Source organism: Mixophyes fleayi, chromosome 10 (genome assembly GCF_038048845.1).
Source record: "Mixophyes fleayi isolate aMixFle1 chromosome 10, aMixFle1.hap1, whole genome shotgun sequence".
NCBI lineage: Eukaryota > Metazoa > Chordata > Amphibia > Anura > Limnodynastidae > Mixophyes > Mixophyes fleayi.
The window spans coordinates 101,138,106-101,163,730 of NC_134411.1; the positions used below are offsets into that span (position 1 = coordinate 101,138,106).

Consider the following 25,625-nt stretch of genomic DNA (forward strand, 5'->3'; position numbering starts at 1 on the left):
ACTAACGTGCACAGATAGTAGCTAGTTTAGTTGTACAACAAATATCATGGTTTTATATGGGATCGGCAACGACTGTTACAGCTGTAGCTTATGGTCGCTATAAAACCGATGTCTCGCACAAGAGCCGCACTTCATCATCATCACCATTTATTTATATAGCGCCACTAATTCCGCAGCGCTGTACAGAGAACTCCTTCACATCAGTCCCTTCCCCATTGGAGCTTACAGTCTAAATTCCCTAACACACACAGACAGACTAGGGTCAATTTGTTAGCAGCCAATTAACCTACCAGTATGTTTTTGGAGTGTTGGAGGAAACCGGAGCACCCGGAGGAAACCCACGCAAACACGGGGAGAACATACAAACTTCTCACAGATAAGGTCATGATCGCCAATTGAACTCATGACCCAGTGCTGTAAGGCAGAAGTGCTAACCACTGAGCCACCGTACTGCCCATCTCAATCAAACCTGTACCAAATAATGATGTTTAAATATTCTAGGTAAAATGTAATACAATTCAGGGTGCATTGTAACTTAGGTATCGATGCTCAGTCCTGATTTGTTCATCGTGACTTTAGGGCATCAGCTTAAAACTATAGGGATGAAGAGATACAGTAATCGGGTGAACGGGTTTAAGACACGACATTATTAAGAAGAATAGATCCTTTGAAAATCTTGTTTACTTTGCAGCTCATGGTTCCTTTTCTATTGATAATTCCAAAGCTGGGATGAAATGTTGGCCGTGGCTCCTCGAGGCGTCGGGGTTCTGTGTGTAATGTTCAGTAATAACACTGCTGCTTTCATCTAGAGCTATAGAGAACTATTGACCTATGTAAAACACTTATAGAGGTTCACTGAAAGGAATCACTGACTGGATCTAGCAGGCTCAGCACAAGGGGATTGGACGTTATGTTGGGCTGAGCAGATCTCAGGACTGTAACCTACGTTGTCTATACTGAAGAACGATTTCTGCCTGAGAATCTGAGGCCAGCCTGGGGCTGATTTTCGGGTGATCATTGGACGCGCTGAGGTGGTCTTGTGACCATATTATCACAGCAGGGACCCGGGTCGGGCAGACTGGAGAATTGTCTGACTGCTCTCAGCATCTGGACCTTAAACTACACACGACTCGGTCAAATGATTCCTAATACGTCCTGGATAATGGCCGTTCTCTGCCTTGTTCAGCGCTGACGTTATGGTGCATTATTCACCGCAATACTTATTATTCATTTTTAAATAATACTGATTGTTGGGAGCATTTAGTGCAATCTACGGAGATACATTGTCACAGTTGATTTCTCATATATCTTGGTGACTGCAAGAAACATTCATTGTTGGTACAGCAGGAATACGGTGTCCGGTGGATGCAGCAGCATTTGGTCGGTTGATGCAAAGAATTCTAAATGAATAAAAAGATGAGAATGGGGACAAAAGGGGAAGCAGGGTAGATGGGAGGGGGTGTGGGGGGAAGGGATAGGGTGTATTTCTGAGAAGGACAACTCCGGGAGAGCGAGAAGGATCAGTAGTTGGGAAAAGACGGATTGTGAACTGGAATCCAGGAGGTTCTCAGTGTAGATATACATATATTCCAATTGGTAGGGTTCCTTATCATTGTTTTTTATTCAGGGACAATGAGGATTATATGAAAAAATTCAGTAGGATATATTTGAATTAATAAATTATAAAGACAATTGTGACTTGAACACAAGGGACTGCCATTTTGTGGTCTGGACTTATATCAATAAGAATGCATCCTATGAATTTTTTAGGAGCGTATACCTCCGTAATGTCACTGGTTCGTAGTGACTGGATAGGCTGCACTCTCAGTGATATCACTGGTTCCTAGTGACTGGATAGGCTTTACTCTCAGTGATGTCACTGGTTCCTAGTGACTGGATAGGCTGCACTCTCAGTGATGTCACTGGTTCCTAGTGACTGGATAGGCTGCATTCTCAGTGATGTCACTGGTTCCTAGTGACTGGATAGGCTGCACTCTCAGTGATGTCACTGGTTCCTAGTGACTGGATAGGCTGCATTCTCAGTGATGTCACTGGTTCCTAGTGACTGGATAGGCTGCACTCTCACTGATGTCACTGGTTCCTAGTGACTGGATAGGCTGCAGTCTATGATGTCACTGGTTCCTAGTGACTGGATAGGCTACAGTCTCAGTGATGTCACTGGTTCCTAGTGACTGGATAGGCTGCAGTCTCAGTGATGTCACTGGATCCTAGTGACTGGATAGGCTGCACTCTCAGTGATGTCACTGGTTCCTAGTGACTGGATAGGCTGCACTCTCACTGATGTCACTGGTTCCTAGTGACTGGATAGGCTGCAGTCTATGATGTCACTGGTTCCTAGTGACTGGATAGGCTGCAGTCTCAGTGATGTCACTGGTTCCTAGTGACTGGATAGGCTGCAGTCTCAGTGATGTCACTGGTTCCTAGTGACTGGATAGGCTGCACTCTCAGTGATGTCACTGGTTCCTAGTGACTGGATAGACTGCACTCTCAGTGATGTCACTGGTTCCTAGTGACTGGATAGGCTGCATTCTCAGTGATGTCACTGGTTCCTAGTGACTGGATAGACTGCACTCTCAGTGATGTCACTGGCTCCTAGTCACTGGATAGGCTGCAGTCTCAGTGATATCACTGGTTCCTAGTGACTGGATAGGCTGCACTCTCAGTGATGTCACTGGCTCCTAGTCACTGGATAGGCTGCACTCTCAGTGATGTCACTGGTTCCTAGTGACTGGATAGGCTGTACTCTCAGTGATGTCACTGGCTCCTAGTGACTGGATAGGCTGCAGTCTCATAAATAGTGGTCCCGCCCACAACATGGCTGCTTCCAGTGAGTTTGGGGGAGGGAGATACACTTTAATTACATGATGCAAATAGCATGAATATGCTGTAACATTAACCTTAGAAACCCTGGTCCATAGAAATGTTTTGCTAATTAACTCTTGTTTATTCATCGCCAGTTATATGTGTAATTAGAGCTGTGGTAACACTTCTCCTTTGTGAGAAAGTGAGAATCTATGTGACGTGTGCTCTGATATGTGGTATTTCCGGAGATAGAATCCCCTGAGGCTCCTGATGCACTTGGTAGCAGGAAGAGAGATGATATCTCCTTACGGTATAACAAGCGGTACTGTATAATAATGTCATAAGTCTGGAACGAGGCAGCGATGTCAGCGGATGTCAGTATTATTATCCTGACAAGAGGCAGAGAGCAGACAGTACTACACGCACACACATGCAGAGGGATCAGGTGTTACATGTTGTACAGCGTCTCCCCCCTCCTCGTATTCCGTGACTATAGGGCCCCCGCATGAGACCTGGGAAAGCCAGGCAGGGCCCTGATAGTATTTGGCTTTATGACGTTTGCATGTGACAGACGACGGCTACTGTTGATTTATTTTTGTTGTTTGCATGTAGGAGCTGCTTCTTCAGACCCCGAGTACTGAGTGCGTTATCAGCGCTGGCAGAAGGAGCTAGAAAGCGCTACGGAATATGTTGGCGCTATATAAATAAATGATGAAGATGATGGTTGTAAGATCATGGATTCCTTTTACCGAGTGTTCCGCTGAGTCAGGTGCTCGCGTAGCTGTCCGCGTTCCTCCCGCGTAACTGTCCGCGTTCCTCCCGCGTAACTGTCCGTGTTCATTGCTTGTTACTGTGTGTGTTCATTCTGTGTGTCGTCAGTACACATTGTGCTTTCTGGAACACTTGGGACACAGAGAAGCAGCTCTGTATTGACACTAGAAGTAGATATTACCGTAGTGTACGTATTAGGTGACTAATGCAGGACGCTGTAAAGGATGTAAACATGGAATGGGGCCAATCTATTCTTTTACATGGTGGGGGAGATTCACAGTAACTTCCAGTGAGTCACTTGCTGAACAGTTCCAGGTTGTGTATGACATAAGCAGGGTAAACCTTACACCGCTCATATTCCACACTATAGGTGGGCCGCATGCGAAATGCGGCTTATAATTCTCGCTGCAATAGCATCACAAGCTCAGTGTGTGTCTGGAGTTCTAGCAGTGAAGGGGTTACTGTTATGTGAACAGGATTATTAACGGGAAGCTGCTCATCTGTGTGCTGAGCCAATATTCCGCCTATCAATTCGTGAATTTACTGTGACGTGAACTGATCAATGTTGGTTCCAGACCCAAAACATCCACTGTGTGTAGGCGACAGGAACATGTTAAATAACTTCCCTGTAACAACAGAATAGAATACGGGAATCCAAAAATACAATCTTTTTATTTGCATGAATTATAGTAGAGTTTTCTCAGTGTTGCATCTGGTAGTCTGAGATAGGGAACACCAGGGGACTATCGCACGAAGCTCCGTACCCATGTATGGTGCTCTGCTGAATGCCCAATGCTAGTTTGTGCAGGAATGAATTGCTGGCAATATGTAGCACCGTACCTGCCAGATTGCACAATGGAACCTTTGTTGCAATCAGATTGGGCCAATCGCTCCGTAGCATAATAAGAAAACTAGGGTGGGTGGGCTGGAGAGTTGCATTATTAGACTCTAGACCATAGGAGGAATATAAGGTCCTTACTGCCAGGATTGAGGGGGGCTGTGCAATTAACCGGAATTTCTTTTCATAGTGCGAAGATTATTCTGTACCAGACATACAGTCATTAAAAATGTTTATCCTGCAAGTTTGTCACTGCCGAGAGAAAAGTGACACTAAATATAAGATATTTGTTGTAATAGGCTGTTAAATAACTATCACTATTATTGAAGATAATTGAAATATGGTTTCATCGCCACAGAGGGAGACATTTGTCCTTTGCACACGAGACTTTTCTTCCATAAGATATTGGCTGCTAGTCTTAGTTGACTGACTTGCAGTAACATTAATAGCAGATCGTCAGGTATCACAGTTCATCATCATCATCATCATCATCATCATTTATTTATATAGCGCCACTAATTCCGCAGCGCTGTACAGAGAACTCACTCACATCAGTCCCTGCCCATTGGAGCTTACAGTCTAAATTCCCTAACACACAGACAGACAGAGAGGGAGAGACTAGGGTCAATTTTGATAGAAGCCAATTAACCTACTAGTATGTTTTTGGAGTGTGGGAGGAAACCGGAGCACCCGGAGGAAACCCACGCAAACACAGGGAGAACATACAAACTCCAAACAGATAAGGTCATGTTCAGGAATTGAACTCATGACCCCAGTGCTGTGAGGCAGAAGTGCTAACCACTAGGCCACTGATTTCACCAGAACGAAGAGTAAGGACAGACTGCAGTGTATAATGTTGGTTTATCTCCCAAAGTGTGTCACACAGCTGTGTTATTATGTACATACTTTCACTATATAGTTATAATACATTTGTCCGTCTAATTGAACATGTTTTGCTTTGATGTATTCATTGCCGGTAGCGGTACAGAGCGCGGAATTTTGTACAGCTCGTGTTTTCCTCTTATTGAAACATAGAATTTGACGGCAGATAAGAACCACTTGGCCCATCTAGTCTGTCCATTTATTTATTGAGCAATGGTAATTTAAACCCTATTTGATCCTTAGTTCTTTGTAAGGATATCATTATGTCTATCCCAAGCATGTTTAATTTGCTCTACTGTATTATCCTCTACCACCTCTGATGGAGGCTATTCCACTTATCCACTACCCTTTCTGTGAAGTAGTTTGTCCTCACATTTCCTCTGAACCTACTTCCCCCCAGTGTCAGTATATGTCCTCGTGTTCTAATACTTCTCTTTCCCCAGTGTCAGTACATGTCCTCGTGTTCTAATACTTCTCTTCCCCCCAGTGTCCGTGCATGTCCTCATGTTCTAATACTTCTCTTCCCCCCCAGTGTCAGTGCATGTCCTCGTGTTCTAATACTTCTCTTCCCCCCAGTGTCAGTACATGTCCTCGTGTTCTAATACTTCTCTTTCCCCAGTGTCAGTACATGTCCTCATGTTCTAATACTTCTCTTCCCCCCAGTGTCAGTGCATGTCCTCGTGTTCTAATACTTCTCTTCCCCCCCCAGTGTCAGTACATGTCCTCGTGTTCTAATACTTCTCTTCCCCCCCAGTGTCAGTACATGTCCTCGTGTTCTAATACTTCTCTTTCCCCAGTGTCAGTACATGTCCTCATGTTCTAATACTTCTCTTCCCCCCAGTGTCAGTGCATGTCCTCGTGTTCTAATACTTCTCTTCCCCCCAGTGTCAGTGCATGTCCTCGTGTTCTAATACTTCTCTTCCCCCCAGTGTCAGTGCATGTCCTCGTGTTCTAATACTTCTCTTCCCCCCAGTGTCAGTGCATGTCCTCGTGTTCTAATACTTCTCTTCCCTCCAGTGTCAGTACATGTCCTCGTGTTCTAATACTTCTCTTCCCTCCAGTGTCAGTACATGTCCTCGTGTTCTAATACTTCTCTTCCCTCCAGTGTCAGTACATGTCCTCGTGTTCTAATACTTCTCTTCCCCCCAGTGTCAGTGCATGTCCTCGTGTTCTAATACTTCTCTTCCCCCCAGTGTCAGTGCATGTCCTCGTGTTCTAATACTTCTCTTCCCTCCAGTGTCAGTGCATGTCCTCGTGTTCTAATACTTCTCTTCCCCCCAGTGTCAGTACATGTCCTCGTGTTCTAATACTTCTCTTCCCCCCAGTGTCAGTACATGTCCTCGTGTTCTAATACTTCTCTTCCCCCCAGTGTCAGTACATGTCCTCGTGTTCTAATACTTCTCTTCCCCCCCAGTGTCAGTACATGTCCTCGTGTTCTAATACTTCTCTTCCCCCCAGTGTCAGTACATGTCCTCGTGTTCTAATACTTCTCTTCCCCCCAGTGTCAGTGCATGTCCTCGTGTTCTAATACTTCTCTTCCCCCCAGTGTCAGTACATGTCCTCGTGTTCTAATACTTCTCTTCCCCCCAGTGTCAGTACATGTCCTCGTGTTCTAATACTTCTCTTCCCCCCAGTGTCAGTGCATGTCCTCGTGTACTAATACTTCTCTTCCCCCCAGTGTCAGTGCATGTCCTCGTGTTCTAATACTTCTCTTCCCCCAGTGTCAGTGCATGTCCTCGTGTTCTAATACTTCTCTTCCCCCCAGTGTCAGTACATGTCCTCGTGTTCTAATACTTCTCTTTCCCCCAGTGTCAGTGCATGTCCTCGTGTACTAATACTTCTCTTCCCCCCCAGTGTCAGTGCATGTCCTCGTGTTCTAATACTTCTCTTCCCCCAGTGTCAGTGCATGTCCTCGTGTTCTAATACTTCTCTTCCCCCCAGTGTCAGTACATGTCCTCGTGTTCTAATACTTCTCTTCCCCCCAGTGTCAGTGCATGTCCTCGTGTACTAATACTTCTCTTCCCCCAGTGTCAGTACATGTCCTCGTGTTCTAATACTTCTCTTCCCTCCAGTGTCAGTACATGTCCTCGTGTTCTAATACTTCTCTTCCCCCCAGTGTCAGTACATGTCCTCGTGTTCTAATACTTCTCTTCCCCCCAGTGTCAGTACATGTCCTCGTGTTCTAATACTTCTCTTCCCCCCAGTGTCAGTACATGTCCTCGTGTTCTAATACTTCTCTTCCCCCCAGTGTCAGTACATGTCCTCGTGTTCTAATACTTCTCTTCCCCCCAGTGTCAGTACATGTCCTCGTGTTCTAATACTTCTCTTCCCCCCAGTGTCAGTGCATGTCCTCGTGTTCTAATACTTCTCTTCCCCCCAGTGTCAGTGCATGTCCTCGTGTTCTAATACTTCTCTTCCCCCCAGTGTCAGTGCATGTCCTCGTGTTCTAATACTTCTCTTCCCTCCAGTGTCAGTGCATGTCCTCGTGTTCTAATACTTCTCTTCCCCCCAGTGTCAGTGCATGTCCTCGTGTTCTAATACTTCTCTTCCCCCCAGTGTCAGTGCATGTCCTCGTGTTCTAATACTTCTCTTCCCCCCCAGTGTCAGTACATGTCCTCGTGTTCTAATACTTCTCTTCCCCCCCAGTGTCAGTACATGTCCTCGTGTTCTAATACTTCTCTTCCCCCCCAGTGTCAGTACATGTCCTCATGTTCTAATACTTCTCTTCCCCCCAGTGTCAGTACATGTCCTCCTGTTCTAATACTTCTCTTCCCCCAGTGTCAGTGCATGTCCTCGTGTTCTAATACTTCTCTTCCCCCCAGTGTCAGTGCATGTCCTCGTGTTCTAATACTTCTCTTCCCCCCAGTGTCAGTACATGTCCTCATGTTCTAATACTTCTCTTCCCCCCAGTGTCAGTACATGTCCTCGTGTTCTAATACTTCTCTTCCCCCCCAGTGTCAGTACATGTCCTCGTGTTCTAATACTTCTCTTCCCCCCAGTGTCAGTACATGTCCTCGTGTTCTAATACTTCTCTTCCCCCCAGTGTCAGTGCATGTCCTCGTGTTCTAATACTTCTCTTCCCCCCAGTGTCAGTACATGTCCTCGTGTTCTAATACTTCTCTTCCCCCCAGTGTCAGTACATGTCCTCGTGTTCTAATACTTCTCTTCCCCCCAGTGTCAGTGCATGTCCTCGTGTTCTAATACTTCTCTTCCCCCCAGTGTCAGTACATGTCCTCGTGTTCTAATACTTCTCTTCCCCCCAGTGTCAGTACATGTCCTCGTGTTCTAATACTTCTCTTCCCCCCAGTGTCAGTGCATGTCCTCGTGTACTAATACTTCTCTTCCCCCCAGTGTCAGTACATGTCCTCGTGTTCTAATACTTCTCTTCCCCCCAGTGTCAGTACATGTCCTCGTGTTCTAATACTTCTCTTCCCCCCAGTGTCAGTACATGTCCTCGTGTTCTAATACTTCTCTTCCCCCCAGTGTCAGTAATGTCCTCGTGTTCTAATACTTCTCTTCCCCCCAGTGTCAGTACATGTCCTCCTGTTCTAATACTTCTCTTCCCCCAGTGTCAGTGCATGTCCTCGTGTTCTAATACTTCTCTTCCCCCCAGTGTCAGTGCATGTCCTCGTGTTCTAATACTTCTCTTCCCCCCAGTGTCAGTACATGTCCTCATGTTCTAATACTTCTCTTCCCCCCAGTGTCAGTACATGTCCTCGTGTTCTAATACTTCTCTTCCCCCCCAGTGTCAGTACATGTCCTCGTGTTCTAATACTTCTCTTCCCCCCAGTGTCAGTACATGTCCTCGTGTTCTAATACTTCTCTTCCCCCCAGTGTCAGTACATGTCCTCGTGTTCTAATACTTCTCTTCCCCCCAGTGTCAGTACATGTCCTCGTGTTCTAATACTTCTCTTCCCCCCAGTGTCAGTACATGTCCTCGTGTTCTAATACTTCTCTTCCTTTGTAGAATGTTTCCCTCCTGCACCTTGTTATAACCCTGGATATATATGAAAGTTTCTATCATGTCCCCCGTTCGCTTCTCTGCTCCAAACTGTACATATTAAGATCTTTTAGTCTTTCCTGGTAAGTTTTGGGCTGTAGGCCATGCACCATTTTAGTTGCCTGTAATGTATTTATATCCTTCTGGCCTCCAGAACTGAACACAGTATTCTAGATGAGGCCGTACCAATGACCTATACAGTGGTATTATTATTTCTTTCTGCTACTGATTCCTCTCCCTATACAACCAAGCATCTGACTTACCTTCCTCATTGCTTTGTTACATCACTTACCTGCCTTTAAGTCACCTGAAATAGTGACTCCTAGATCCCTTTCCTTCTCGGTAGTTTCCATTATAGAACTGTTAATATTATATTTAACCTTTTGGGGTTTTTGAGACCCAAGTGCATGATTTTACCTTTATTTTGTTGCTGAGTTCTCTCTCCATCTGTTATACAGCTGGGTATTGTCTTTCCCACTTGTGCTTATTATACGTCTCTGTCTTTCAGTGCTACTGACGGCGATAAACTGCTACAGCGTGAAAGCTGCCACGCGGGTACAGGACGCCTTTGCTGCCGCGAAGCTGCTCGCTTTGTGTCTGATTATCATCCTGGGATTCGTGCAGCTGGGTAGAGGTGAGCAAGTTCCTTCCTGACTTTATCATGATGTGCGTTATGTAACTACGCCTGGTCACAATGTATGGATCTAACGCTACAGGTGGCAGCTCTTCAGCACAAAGCAGGCAGCTGTCAGGGATACTTCTCTGCGTGATCCCTTTCTGTTAAACGTCGGTACTCCCATGTATTTGTTTAAGTATTAGCGTTCATCTGCTTAGTTTAGCAGAGTTTACATTGAACCACAGCAGCCAATCGGCAATTAGCTTTCATCCATCTATTGCGAGTTACATCATCCTCATCATCTATTTATTTATATAGTGCCACTAATTCCGCAGCGCTGTACAGAGAACTCACTCACATCGTGATCGGTTGCTTTTTATTTGGTACATATTTTGTAGGTAAGTGCAGTGTTAGTAAATGGGACCAAATTCACCTTTCCCGTTGTAATCTATGGTTAATATTTAATTTTATCTTAGAAAGCGGTAAGGCAGCCTCCTTCATGTTCGTAATGACAAACAAGTTCTCCAGAAGGATTCTAGTTGGAACAAATAGAACCTATGTAGTAATTGGATCTCAGCGCTGATTTTCGCAGTCCCTTTAAATGACCCCAGTTGGATCGGTGAATGGCGCACAGGGTTAGATTGGTATCTGTGGGGTTCAAGGGCGAGTACTTGTGTGGGACCCCCTGCAGCAGCTTTTGCTGGGGATTCTGGCCACCTTTCCTAATCAGCTGGTTCAAATTTCTACCCCTCCGCAAATATTGGACTGCTTCTCGGCAGACTCGCTGGAAGACATTTGCACATCAGTCATTTTACACGGCGTAAGGCCCAGTATCTTTTATTCAAGATTATTAATAATCCATTTCAAGCTGTGGCGAGGGGGTGATTTTCCTATGACTTATATTTTAGGATTAAAGACCCTCTAAATATGTTGTGTTGGCCTCTGGGGCATTGATCTGTATATGGTTGAAAATTCAGTTTTGTATGCAGTGTCCTTAAGTAAACTCTGGTTCTCCAAGTTTACTTATCTGGCCTCTGGCGTCCCAGTTGTCTACTGGGTCCTCTGTTCCTCCATCTCTCGGAGGCCACGTGTTATCAGTAGATTAACCTCTGCTGCTCTGGAAAGAATCTGGGCGACCAGGGAGGAGAGAGCTGAACTTTCAATTTTGGTGGAATTAGCCTTTAACCTCTGTAGAGCAAGGAATCTGGCAGTTACCATAAATATCAACATAAAGAGAAATAAAACGAACTTTCTACATTATAATTTATACCCAAATGTAGTGAAGTTTTATATAAAAATAAAATAATTGAATCCAGGGTAAATGTTCAGTTTAGGAGGTAGGGATTAGGTTGCTACTATTAGCAATCATTAGTTTTGGTGGATTTATGTCATTACTCCTGGGCAGCTGTGAAGCACGCGTGTCGCTCCCCCGCCCCCCTCCCCCCCGCCGCGTTAGTCGCCCCCCTCTCCCCGTCACCGCGCAGCCAGCAGCCGTCACAAGAGTTGAACGCCTCGGCTGGAATTAATATGATAAGGCCGCTGCTTGCCTCATCAGAAAATCTCACCCTAAGAGGATTACCTCCAAATCCCAGTCATTTGTACCTAAAGCAACCTGTCTGCTGTCTGCGCTCGTTTGTTTCCCGCTTCAAAGTCTGATTAAACTCAGCCAGAATGTTTATCTAATTACTCAGAGCTCAGGATTGTCTCGCAAGTAACCAAAATACAAATTAGAACACATTATACTATTATATCGTGTACTCAGAAGTCACACGCAGGCGGTGGGCTGAGCTTATATTTTTGGCACATCTTGGAGAGGGTGCTGGTGGGATTGGCCGAGGGGAGGGGGAGGGTGTCTTTCAGCCAAATTGGCCACAGATCCGGTCACTCAGCAACCTGATCTGGTGACAGCATTGCAACTAAATTGAATTACCCTGTGTTTATAACTCTCCCTCCAGAATGTTAATTAGTTTTTTATTGCAGTTTATCTTGCAGTGCTGGTTGTGTGTTGTACTGCGCCTCTCCGTGCAGATCTGCTGCCCCATTTATCACACCGCAATGTGCAAGAAGTATATAAAACAAGGTTTCTACAGTCTAGGTCTGTGATTTACACCGGACTTACTCCATGTATAGTGTAGAAATGACTTCCATGTACAGAAATGTGCCGCCATCGCTTGTAGAAATAATCCCACCCATGATCCACGTTCTAGATCAGAGAGTGGGAGCCAGAAGCTCTCCGAACGTTCTGCTCTAGATGGTGAAGTTCAGCAGCCGTGGTTAAGCCACGAGTTGTTGAAGGGCTCGTACACACAGGAGCGTTCCTGCAGCTGTGATGTGTTTACTCAGCGCTGTGTTCACCGTGTGGTTAATGCAAAACTAAGGGCGATTAAACCCTACGAAGCAAGTGCTAAAGAAAGCGCTTGTGTGTTCTTTCAGAACGTTCTTCTAAAGGCTTAATGAAGTCTATCTGTGCCACCAGTTATTACTGTTATCCATCTGTCTATACACACCCCATGTACTATGTATTTGCACTATTTCTGCAGTAGTAAATGTAGACACACATGACGTATCCACACCAGCACACACACAAATGTAAATGAACAAACTGTCCACACAGCAAAACAATCTCCATCATTATTAGATCTTCTCTCCGTACATACATTACACTATCGTCCAACTCCAGGCAGATTATACTGGAAGCTGTCAGCAAAGGCTGACATTACAAAACTGTTGTAAATCAGTCTGTAGAACACCCATGTCACATGTATGACCGGCTGCTTTACACATGTGGGTTATTTCTGTTCCACTTTGAAAATGCTATTTATATCAGCAGATGGCCTCAGTTATTGGTCATCTATTATTTAAAGGTAAATAATATGTTCTATGCCGGGATGCGGGGCCAGGCGCAGGATATATAGTCATGTGCTGGGTAAGTAAAAGGGACGGGGGGGACAAATCCATCCCAGCGGCCGGCACTGGGCATACCGCCGCCGGATACTAACAAGTGTCAGCCGGCGCTGCTGACCAGAAGGGGGATCGGAGATGGCTCCATCGGCGGGGAAGCGGAGCCAGACAAAGGTGGGAGCGCGGGAAAATGAATGAAGCTGGGGAAGATCGAGTAGGGGCATGAAGGAGAAGTGGGGGAAAAGGAGCAGGGTGGGGAAGGGTAGAAAAACAAAACGGCTGAGAGGGGGCAATACCTAAGTACATCTGCAGCACAGATAACAGGAGAGGGTCTGAGCAGCTGCACAGAGAAAGGAGTAAGAGAAGGGGGGAGAAACGCGGAATACAGATAAGAGAGACATAAAGTAAAGGTTGGACACTGAAAACAGAGAGAGGATAAGACATCAGTGGAGACAAATTGGTGTTAAAACAGAAAAGGAAAGTTACGCCAGGTCAAGGCTTCAACCATTGTCACTGACCCTTCACACAGCTGTAATGTCTCCTCTCACTGAGAGTCACACACAGCTCTCACTGTTCTCTCCCACTACACCCAGGTCACTCCCCCAGGTCATGGGGCAAAGAGCTCAGCAGAGAAGTCTTCTAATCCGCTGTGTTTGTGCTTCCTGGGCTCGGTTTCTGATGTGCTCTGCAATTCTCCTCTGCAGATTATTGTTTGGCCCCTGTACGGAGGGCCACATGGTCATTGTTGGAGGCATACAGATATAGTTCTATGTGTTATTTTTTTCCTTAATGTTGTGTTTTTAGTGATAGAAGTAAATTCTGTTATATATTGAGTGCTTTTGTTCTCTGCTGTTTTGCAAGCAATGTATAGTTGCCTACATCTGAGTCTGCCCTGAATCTAGTAACTATTTGATGCTGCGTGAGCCACCTCCGGGTACATACAGCTATACTGATGTTCCAGCACATGGATATCCTCCATGTGAGCAGTAACGCCACGCCAAGGCTTCAACCATTGTTATTAACCTTTCACACACCTTTCATGTCTCCATTCACTGACAGTCGCACAACTTCGTGCTCACCTCCGCACGGTATCCCTTGCACACAACCCCCAGCGCACCACCTCTGCACGGGCTCCCCCCAGCGCACCACCTCTGCACGGGCTCCCCCCCGCGCCCCACCTCTGCACGGGCTCCCCCCCGCGCACCACCTCTGCACGGGCTCCCCCCGCGCTCCACCTCTGCACGGGCTCCCCCCCGCGCACCACCTCTGCACGGGCTCCCCCCGCGCACCACCTCTGCACGGGCTCCCCCCCCGCGCACCACCTCTGCACAGGCTCCCCCCCGCGCACCACCTCTGCACGGGCTCTCCCCGCGCACCACCTCTGCACGGGCTCCCCCCCGCGCACCACCTCTGCACGGGCTCCCCCCGCGCACCACTTCCGCATGTTCCCGCACCACGTTCGCATGGTCCTAAATGCTGTTTGGTGCCCAGAAATATTTCTTATATAGGCAAGTTATTACTATGATGTAACAATAACCCTTCTTATGTCAATCATTTGTGATGAAATGGGTGTAACTGGTGGATGTGTCAAACCTCTAGGGTAGTAGCTGTGATGTCAGTGTGGCTGTTTGCCAGCCATCCCTAAATTTCAGGGACAGTCTCAAATTTTCAAAAAAAAATCTCGTTCCATCAAAATGTCCCTATTTTTCAATATTGAAAAAGCATACATAATAATTCCAATTATTTTACACATTGAATCCGATTTTTGGATCTATTACATTGTATCAGTCACTAACCACCTGTGGATCTGTTACATTGTATCAGTCACTAACCACCTGTGGATCTGTTACATTGTATCAGTCACTAACCACCTGTGGATCTGTTACATTGTATCAGTCACTAACCACCTGTGGATCTGTTATATTGTATCAGTCACTAACCACCTGTGGACCTGTTACATTGTATCAGTCACTAATCACCTGTGGGTCTGTTACATTGTATCAGTCAGTAACGATTACACCTGTGCTCCAGCAGGGAGATATGGAAAACCTGCACTGTTGGGGCTCCCTGAGGACTGGATTTGAGAAACACTTGGTTTAGAGCAGGCCTGTCCAACCTGCGGCCCTCCAGGTGTTGTGAAACTACAAGCCCCAGCATGCTTTGCCAGTAGACAACCAGTTGATAGCTGGAAGGGCATGCTGGGACTTGTAGTTTCACAACACCTGGAGGGCCGCAGGTTGGACAGGCCTGGTTTAGAGCATGTGTGGTCTGATCCTGGTAAACTAATGAAAGGATCCGATTGTAAGCTTGCAAGCCGAGCCCCCTCTATCAGTACCCAGTCTTGTTTTGTCACTGTGTCTGTTCCTGATTGGAAAGTGCTGCAGGGTATTGTGGGACTATATAAATAAATGTTAATGAATGGGCAGGTGGTTGATCCCGCTCATCTCAGGGGATCTAGTTTCAGGTTTAACTTATAAAACCTCGGATCTATGTCTAATGATATAATGGTGTAACTGGGTCACTAAGGGGACTCGTTTTACTGCGATTTGAATTGCAAATGACTGGAGCGGTTTGATATTGGAAGGAGAGAAATCTCTATGATACAAAAAGCTTAATATATCTGGGATAAAGGGATTCAGGAATGATGAGAAAACTACAAGTATTAGAGGAGTTATTTTTCCGATGTAGATCAGACGTCGTGTCAGGAAGTTTGTTGCATGATACTGAATTAACCTTTTCTGAGCCTAAATTAGGGGATAATAGAGATCAATAGCTTACTGAGTGGCAGATAACAAGGTTATATAAACTGTGTACACAGATAACATCTTATCTGTGGAACATCTTATCTCCAGTCATCATCATCAGATATTTATATACTACTGCAATTGTTACATTCCTATTGCAAATGTTTCACAACATGTATAAGCTCAATTTGTACTTTAAATTAAAGGGCCACTAAACCTAGTATAAAAGTTACCTTGTATAAAAGAGACATGAATAGCGCTGACAGAAATATAGGTAAAAGATTTCGTACCTTGTCAGAACTTGAGATATTTCACATTGTATTTACATTTGCCGAGCTGTTGTTCTCTGTTATCAAACACTTCATGCCTTGGAGAGACTGGCAGTGCCCCCCCCTCCCCAGTGGGAATACTGTACAGGATGTCAGCTGTGTACAGGAAAATATCTCCCTCCACCATCACATTATCTTCAGTTCTGGAAAGATCCTGCAACGTTTTCAAGTATATATTTGTGACTATTATCAGTAGCTCATTTAGGCCTATTTTATGATTATTGGTCCTTTATCCTCTTCTGGGGTAAATGTATCAAGCTGCGAGTTTTCAGCAGGTTTGAAAAGTGGGGATGTTGCCTTTAGCAACCAATCAGATTCTAGCTGTCCGTTTGTAGAATGTACTAAATAAATGATCACTAGAATCTGATTGGTCGCTATAGGCAACATCTCCAAAATGGCCGAAAGCTCACAGCTTGGTATACTTACCCCCAGGAGTGGTCTGTCCGGCTGTATTATACACAGTCAGCCGATTAATCACACTGTAGAGGCAGATACACAACATGTCAGCTGTGAACAGCAGGAGGTGTCCTCTTATCAGATCCCCATATGGTAACAGACTTCCAAAGTCTAAAGACTTCTTATCTCTCCCAGAAGTGCGTGAGCAGAAAGTCATCCTCCCTTAACCCCAACAATATCAGCTCCTGTTAAATGAGGACGTCTGCATCATTTAATTCCTGTGACCAATAAGGTGGAAACATACAATGCAGAACATATAAAGCCATATATATATATATATATATATATATATATATATATATATATATATATATATATATATATATATATATATATATATATATATATATATATCTCATCATCATCAGGTATTTATATAGCGCTACTAATTCCGCAGCGCTGTACAGAGAACTCACTCACATCAGTCCCTGCCCCATTGGAGCTTACAGTCTAAATTCCCTAACATACACACACACACACACACACACACACACACAGACTAGGGTCAATTTGATAGCAGACAATTAACCTACTAGTATGTTTTTGGAGTGTGGGAGGAAACTGGAGCAGCCGGAGGAAACTCACGCAAATACAGGGAGAACATAAAAACCCCACATAGATAAGGCCATGGTTGGGAATCAAACTCATGACCCCAGGGCTGTAAGGCAGAAGTGCTAACCACTGAGCCACAGTGCTAATCTTGCTGAGTTTTTTTGGTGTAATTTATTGTAATAAAAGGTATAGGGGTACATACAGCAGATGAAAGAAAATACAAAAGTGCATTCAATTGAGAACATCACAGTCCATCAAACTTTGTTGAGTTTGAATCACATTTAGGGCTAGATTTACTAAACTGCGGGTTTGAAAAAGTGGAGATGTTGCCTATAGCAACCAATCAGATTCTAGCTGTCATTTATTTAGTACATTCTACAAAATGACAGCTAGAGTCTGATTGGTTGCTAAAGGCAACATCTCCACTTTTTCAAACCCGCAGGTTAGTAAATATACCCCTTAGTTTCATCCTTCAATGTTTGTCCTCCCCGTGCTCATATTTGTGGCCGTTTTGTCACCTCTCTGAGCGCCGAGGTCCTGACGTTTCACAGTAATGGGAACCGAGCGCTTACGGAGATGAGGGTCAGTGATCTTCATGTGGATACCCACTGACGTTACATAACCGATGACCGACCACGAATTCCGGCAATTAAGGCATCCCTGGTCCGTCATGTGTAAGACGTCAGCAGACGTATTCTACTTAAATAAACTTCATTACGTTTCATTTGACACAACATGATGAGGGTAGTTTTCCTTTAAGCTGTTTTTTCCCCTCGGACGACTTGTTAATTAATAAGTTCTCCGTTTCTTAAAAGCGTAACTAGTAACCGTAAGTTCAGCTTAGGACAGAGACAAAGTTTATTACAGATCTTCGTGTTTCATATTTGATAATGTTTGAGGTTCAGAGTCCTTTGGTTGTTTAGCTGCAGACAGAGATATTCTGTCTGGAAGGTGAAGCATAAAACTGATTTCCACATGGGAGGCCTTATATAATGTGCCGCCCCCACATAGGCAAACCGAGGGGGGGGGGGGGTTTCCTAGTGCCTGGAAACCCCCCTCCAAGCTTTGTGCACTGTATAATTGAGGTGACTGGACCCTGCTCCCGCTTCCCCCGCTTCTGCTTGAAAAGAGAGAGCTGTGTGCACCTAACAGTAGTGCACGCAGCATTGCCTATGTATATTATGGGGATAGGAAGAGTTGGAGAGCAGCCAAGCACTGTCTAATATTATAGCCACGCCCACATTCATGCTGGCCACGCCCACTGGCGGCGTGGTGTGGAAACCCCCCACCGACAAAGAGACCGCAGCTTGTTCCCAGTAAGTAAGGGTTAACTGGTCGGTGGTACTGGTGTTTCCCCGTTGGCGAGGGAGGGGGTAGAGCACATGGTACAGGCCATGCAGCAGATTAGGCTTCACCTGGCGACACCAGCAGCCGGTCAGATGATTGAGGCCCAGGCTGTGCTCCGCAGCCAGTAATTAGGAGCCGGCTCCGGGTCTCTGACACTGATCACAGGGCAATAAAATGCCGTTTGTCCCACAATGCTGTGCGTTACACCCCCAGACACGGTATAGTATTATGTACCCCCAGACATAGTATAGTATTATCTACTACATCTCTAGCAGTATATTAATATGTTGTAGGTGGTCCGTCGTACAGCTGTGTATAACACCAACATCTATGTAGACACTTTGTAATTAAAGGGAAGTTGCAACATTCCAATAGTAATGGATATGTTTAATAGATGTTTTATTTTAGCTCTTTCCATCTCTCTGCTTTAGGTAGGATGATTTTGGAATTGCATTATTCACAATTATTTTATGCAGGTGGTAAAACACTCAAATACTTGTTTAAATATAGGAACATTGCAGACCTCTTTCATAGTCTGCACAGAATGTAATATCGTTGCCGCTGTTAACCCCTCGCTGACCAGAATTCCGACCAAGTGAGGTTCAGATGCCGACGATATATTAATCTCTGACTCCTGAGCTCTTCCGCTCTATGAAGAGCCTGACCATGAGAATCGTATTTGGCCGTCCAGCTACCGCAGAAATTCAAGGACAGTTATGAGATGTGTGTCCCTGTACAGTGTTGTATACTTTATAATACACTGTACGGCTTAGATGCTGATAATAGTCTGAAATTCATAATTTTGGTCTCGATTCGGAAGGTCGGTGACGAGATTCTGAGAAATTAACTCATTACAAGTAAAGCTCTGTGTGGCCAGTTTTACATGAATATATGAGTTTTACATGAATATATGAATTATTTGTGTATGCATTTTTAATGCTTATTGAAGGGTTATTCCAATGGCTGTAACTTAGTTAGAAAAGATATATACGATTAGTATGTTGCTTCTTTCTGAGGAAACCAGGGGTCCTTCCCATGTGTCAATTGATGCTTGAATTAAAGGTATGTTATTAATTTCCCCGGATGTTTATATTTCTACAGAAGACGTCCCCAGTCTGAGCCCAGAGCATGCCTTTGACAACACCAGTAAAGATGTGGGGAAGTGGGTCCTGGCTCTGTATAGCGGGCTTTTCGCTTACGGCGGATGGTAAGGACATCGTACCTTGATAATACACATTAGTCAGTAGTACAAATATGCAGTAACCACATCAGCCAATCAGCAGTGAGCTTCGATTGATCGGCTGGTTAGACAGTGCAAGCCCATTTCTGATTGGTTGATGTAGGTCACATGATCAATTTCTCAATGTTTTAGTCAATAACCCTAATTTTTAATGTAGTTAATACTATTTGTTTGTCATTTTTTTTTTTCCTAAATACTGTGGAAAAAAACAATGAAACAACAGTTTTCCTTAAATTCCCTGCAAGAATTTCATAAATATTTTTTGTGGTTTCATAAGGATAATTGAAATTGTGTGTACAAATGTTATGTGTTATCTGAGATCTCTGTGGCTATCCAGTACTTGTGGAACTACAAGTCCCAGCATACCCTGCCGGTCAATAGATCTTCCTCCACAGGACAATAGTCAAACAATAGGACGTCTTGAGTGGATTAGACTAAATGTGTGGTTGCTCACCCCTCTCGGGTGTTACATGTTCTATAGGCAGAGCATAGAAATCGTTTGTTACTAACAGACCCCTCTCCTCCCTGTCTGCAGGAATTACTTGAACTTCGTCACCGAAGAAATGATCGAACCTTACAAGTAAGTAAACTGCCAGCTCTCACTCTCCTGATGCAGGGTCCAGCGGAAACCTGTAACACCCGTTCTTTCTATAATTCCCCCAGTTATTAAAGGGATATTAACTTACATAAATAGTATTTTTCACTTGTTATTGCCTAGAAAGCATATTACTAATCTTCCTGATAAATTGGCCACTAGGTGGCACTGTTCTACTGTCATCTATGGATAATGCTTCATGTTAGATTGAATCTGTCATCTCCCGTTTGTATTAAAATCTGCAGCAATAAAATAAATACATTTTCTGTGAAGAATAACAAAACATATTACCCTAGTTTTACTGAACATTTGTAGAAAATAAAAATAACACTAAAATAAATGTAGCTAAGTATATCATTTAAGGGTTAGCTCATACGAGTGTTCGGGCTCCCATCCAAGGTGCCCACATTTATGCCCATCGAGCTTGGCATTGGTATAATCCTTACGCAAACAGACCTTGAGTAAACACTTTCATTACAGTTGGGGAACCAGCGTCTGCACACGGTAAATTTGGAATAGTGACATTAGTTCTTCAGAGAGCGTAACCTGAATACTTATGCAGGTGCTTGGAGCAGGTTTCCTTTACAAGAAGAACTACAATACCCAGCAAGTTCTGTCACACAGAGGTTCCCTAAAATCCCTGTAGATCTCAGGGCACGGAGATGAGCGTTATAGAAGTTACACAGATCTCCTCATATAACTTTCCTTGTCCGCAGGAACCTACCTCGCGCCATCATCATTTCTCTGCCCATCGTAACGTTGGTTTACGTCCTGACCAACCTGGCGTACTTCACCACCCTTACGCCAGAGCAGATGCTGAGCTCGGAGGCCGTGGCCGTGGTAAGGGACTTATTTCAGCCATAGTTACAGTGATGTCAGTGACTGCTGTAAACGTGTAAATGATTCCACATCTCGCCAGTACACTACCTGAATACAATACTGCCCGGCGCTGTGGACCGCCGCGGCGGATTACCAACCAATAATAAAGACACATTCAACACAAGTTCTTTCATGTAGACTTTGCATAAATACTTTTACACGTAGCTGTAATTTGTATCGTACTTTATTCGCATTTCCTCTTTCAAGAATTCTCTTAAATCTCATCTGTATTAAAGATTTGTCATTTTTAAAGGGCAAGGAAACCTAAGACTTTGTTTTTGATTCTATGGTAGTAGAAGGTGAACTGTACGGATTAATTCCTTCCTGACCTCTCAGAATGGATCTGTTTACTGACGGCATCATTCAGGAGGGGCCGTGCATTGATCAGTGTTTGTAGCAAGTTGTTGTATTATGTGATGTTTGCAGCTCATGTTTTGTAGCAGTAGCCAGTCCTCAATCTTTACTAATGTATAGATAGTCACGTGAGTGCAGTTATGGCAGCATGGAGGAAGCAACTTTTAGAAGTAAAATAAAAGTCCTCCAGTTTCTTTTGTAAGACGTTGCCCCTCTCTCTGAGCCAACATTGATGTTTCTTCCACCAGGATTTTGGGAACTATCACTTAGGGGTCATGGCTTGGATCATCCCAGTGTTTGTGGGGCTATCGTGCTTTGGATCTGTCAATGGTTCGCTCTTTACGTCTTCCAGGTAACTTGTCGTTTTGAGTTTTTATTGTGATTTCTATGTACCTACTCGTCTAGTTGTGCATCAATATAATGTGCTGCTTTAAAGGCTGTAAGACCTGATCTATTTACTGCTCTAACATGAAAAATGCACCTTGTAACATTCACAAATATATATTTAAATTACCTTCCTCGTTGCATGCTGTTGTGGTCATTGTAGGTGCAAAAAGAAAACCTCCCAGGTGCTTGTATAGAAAGATGCGTATATATATGTGAACTAAATAGGCATATACTGCTTCAGTCTCAATGTGGTAACAATGTATCAAGCAGGTGATTACATTTGCATTATAAGGTTATATAATAAACAATTAGGAGCGCTTCTGGCCAGAAAGTAATGTTAAAAGCAACAAGAAAACAAAACAGAACCAGCGGCATATGACCGAGTACGGGCAAAAGGCCAAGTAGAGAAACAGTCTCTTATGACTTCTGTGCTGTATAACCATAGACAACTAGTGCTACAGCCAGAGGGGGAGAGTTCATAAAAATTCATTACGGATCTCGAGGAGAACAGAACAGGAACTGGTAATTAATCACCTGCTTGATACATTGTTACCACATTGGGACTGAAGCAGTATATGCCTATTTAGTTCACATATATACACATCTTTCTATACCAAGCGCCTGGGAGGTATGAAATTGTCTCCCTCCCATGAGCAGACCCTAATGTAATGTATCTGAAGTTTGTACAGTGAGTGTTATCAACAAATCTATAATCGGGTTATCTTCATGTGCTGGTAATTCTCACCTCAACCTGCCATAGAACCTCTCCAGATGTGGATTATTTTAGTAAAACATGTCGGCAATCACGGTTCTGAGCTGCATTTTGTGCTTTTCTTCTTCGTTAAACATATTTTGCAAACTAACCCGAGGGTAATGCTATTTGTCCCCCCCCAGACTGTTTTTTGTAGGGTCCAGAGAAGGTCATCTCCCCTCTCTCCTGTCAATGATCCACCCCAGGCTGATGACTCCAATGCCGTCTCTTATATTCACGGTAGGTGCCAGTAGCTGCTAGTTACATTCTGACCCAGACGGTTGATACGGGTCATATGGGACATCCAATCTACCACACTAATACCCCCCCCATGTTATCCGTGTATGTGTCTGAGCGATGACCAGCTGGATCTCTCCAATTTGTCTACCCGCACTTGTGGCCAATTCAGAGACGGATCCTGCTGCTCAGTGTGTGGCCGGATCATGTGTTTTCATAGTAACACTATCAGCTAATTAGTGATGATACTGAGAACTTTGTGCAGTCTCCTAATGGTTAAAAATTTGTATTATTATTATTGACTTTTGTTATCTACTAAACAAATCATAAATAAAGAATATGTAAAAATAGTATTTAAACTTAGCAGAATTAACGTATAACTGATTTCCAGAATATTTGGTGTAGCTGTAAGAGCTGCCTGCCAGGGGTTTGGGAACGGGGGCAACCTTAAAACACCCTGACCGGTATCTTTGAATATTCTCTTATTAAACCCCAGCTAGGTCCCTCTGCAGACAAGTAGACCTGTTCAATGCAGCATGCGGCTGACGTGTAGACACATCCATAGGTCCTGAACTCGGAGCACTACAGATATCACACAGACGAGTAGAAAATTGTCCCTTAATAGTAACTTTTTCCAGCGCTAGTGATAAAGGAGATTCTCCCACACACTGAGTGCGGCTTGTGATCTCTTTCCTGCCTGAAGTTATTCAGTTTCTCAGCCTACGGTCTCCAGTGTCGTCTGAACACAAGACCCAGCGAGTCAGCTGCTCCCCATGTGAACAACGCTGCTCGGTAAACTAAATGTAAAATTAACACTAAATAATCTTAATATGGAGAGGAAGACGGGGGTATGACCTCTGTATAAGACGTTAGAACGTTCATCAGATATAAAAAGAATGTCGGGCAATTCATAGACATCACCCTACATAAAAGTTCCCATAATACAACAGGATTATGTTTAGAGTAACACAGCCGAGACCGCGTTACGTGGCGTTTGCTGAGTGCTTGTCTCTGATTCCCCCCCCACAGTGCGCCATGACGCTCCTCTACGCCTTCTCCAACGACATCTTTTCCGTCATCAATTTCTTCAGTTTCTTCAACTGGCTGTGCGTGGGGCTGGCTATCATCGGGATGATGTGGCTCCGGTACAAGAAACCAGAACTGGAACGACCCATCAAGGTAAGAGACGAGGGACAGAAGGATTTATAGGACCAATAAATGTAAACTTAAAATGTATTTAATGTGAAAGAACAAATAGTAACATTTACGTCTGTGTTTGTGTAATCCTCTATCCGTAACAGAGTACAAGACGTCTGAATGTGCGTCTACTTTTATTTGTTAACTGACCACGATATATGGAGTAAATGTATCAAGCTGAGAGTTTTCCGGGCGGGTTTGAAAAGTGGAGATGTTGACTATAGCAACCAATCAGATTCCAGCTGTCATTTTGTAGTATGTACTAAATAAATGATAATAGAAAAATAATGGGACAACAGCGCTGCTCTAAAGAAGTGTAAAACTGCCAAGGTGGGTCGGAACGGGGCGAATTCCAAACTCCCCAAAAGGAAACTAATAGAAAACGATAGTGACCCACGGCGCTAGAGAGTGGGAGGGATGCCTAATCCCAGTACCCATAACATTAGGATTTCTAATGAGGTACAACTATATACCAGAAATAAATGAATAATTAAACCAGTCAGACACTCTATAGAAACCAGGAGGGTTTATTAAAAAACTGAATAAAAAAAAAAAGGAGCAGTAAATAGGTTCCAAATATCAAGCAAAAAAAGGGGAAAAATATACAGCGATAAATATTGAAATGTCTCAAAATTGTTCCAAAAGATATGTAGCAAGGAAAAGAAAAACTCCAACAGATGAAACAAAAAGCAATGCGAAAATAATAACAATAATAAAAATTATAAAACATAATAATAATAATAATAATAATAAAAAATTATAAAAATAATAATTATAAAAATAATAATAATAAAAATTCCAGCAAGGTCAAATGCCGTGGGCAATGTAGATGAATAAAAGAAAAAATACCTCTATAGAAAGTCCCAAAAGTTCTTCACAAAGATGCCAGAGTCTATTAAGCGCTCCAGGGCTAAAAACGAGAGCTCACTCCTTCCGAGGAGGATGTAATGAGGGTGACGATGTTACCTAATGTAGTTGGGGAAGTGTCTAGCAGATTGTCATGTTTCTAGTAGGGATGAGCGGGCTCGGATATCTGAAATCCGAGCCCACCCGAACCTTGCCGATCCGAGACGGATCCGAGACAGATCCGGGTATTCCCGCCAATTGCAAAACTGAAAGCGAGGCTCCGAGTCATAATCCCGTTGTCGGATCTCGCGATACTCGGATTCTATAAATTTCCCGCTGGCCGCTGCCATCTTCACTCAGGCATTGATCAGGGTAGAGGGAGGTTGTGTTAGGTGGTCCTCTGTCCTGCTATATCCTGTGCTGTGCTGTGCTGTGCTCAGTCCAGTGGTGCTGTGTCCTGTGCTCTGTCCTTCTGAGTTCAGTGGTGCTGCTGGGTCCTGTGCTGTGTCCTGTTCAGTCCAGTGGTGCTGTGTCCTGTGCTCTCTATGGGCATTGTTATTTCCCCATTATTCCAAAGTTATAAAAATTTTTAAAAAAAGTTATAAAAAATAAAATAATTATTAAAAAAAATATCCAAAAACAATCCTGCAGTATAAGTCCATTGGTACTGCAATATTACAACGTTCACTGATTCTGCAGTATAAGTCCATTGGTACTGCAATATTACAAAGTTCACTGATTCAGCAGTATAAGTCCAGTGGTACTCTCCTGTGCCGCATATAATTTTTAAAGGCTTTGCCGAGTGTGGGTACGCTCTCTTGTGCTACTTATAATGGAAAACAAAAATTTGCTGGATAAAGCTGCGAGGAAAAAGCTCAGT

At 44.1% G+C, this 25,625-nt stretch overlaps 1 protein-coding gene across 1 annotated transcript in view; it reads left to right on the forward strand.

The window, feature by feature from the left end:
* Positions 1 to 25,625, forward strand: part of SLC7A5 (solute carrier family 7 member 5) — a 37,197-nt gene that overhangs the window by 4,414 nt on the left and 7,158 nt on the right. Inside the window, exons 2-8 of the mRNA XM_075189305.1 lie at positions 9,823 to 9,948; positions 19,361 to 19,466; positions 20,035 to 20,079; positions 20,811 to 20,934; positions 21,576 to 21,679; positions 22,609 to 22,705; positions 23,732 to 23,881. Coding sequence (XP_075045406.1) covers positions 9,823 to 9,948; positions 19,361 to 19,466; positions 20,035 to 20,079; positions 20,811 to 20,934; positions 21,576 to 21,679; positions 22,609 to 22,705; positions 23,732 to 23,881 — 752 coding nt within the window. The remainder of the gene's footprint in view (positions 1 to 9,822; positions 9,949 to 19,360; positions 19,467 to 20,034; positions 20,080 to 20,810; positions 20,935 to 21,575; positions 21,680 to 22,608; positions 22,706 to 23,731; positions 23,882 to 25,625) is intronic.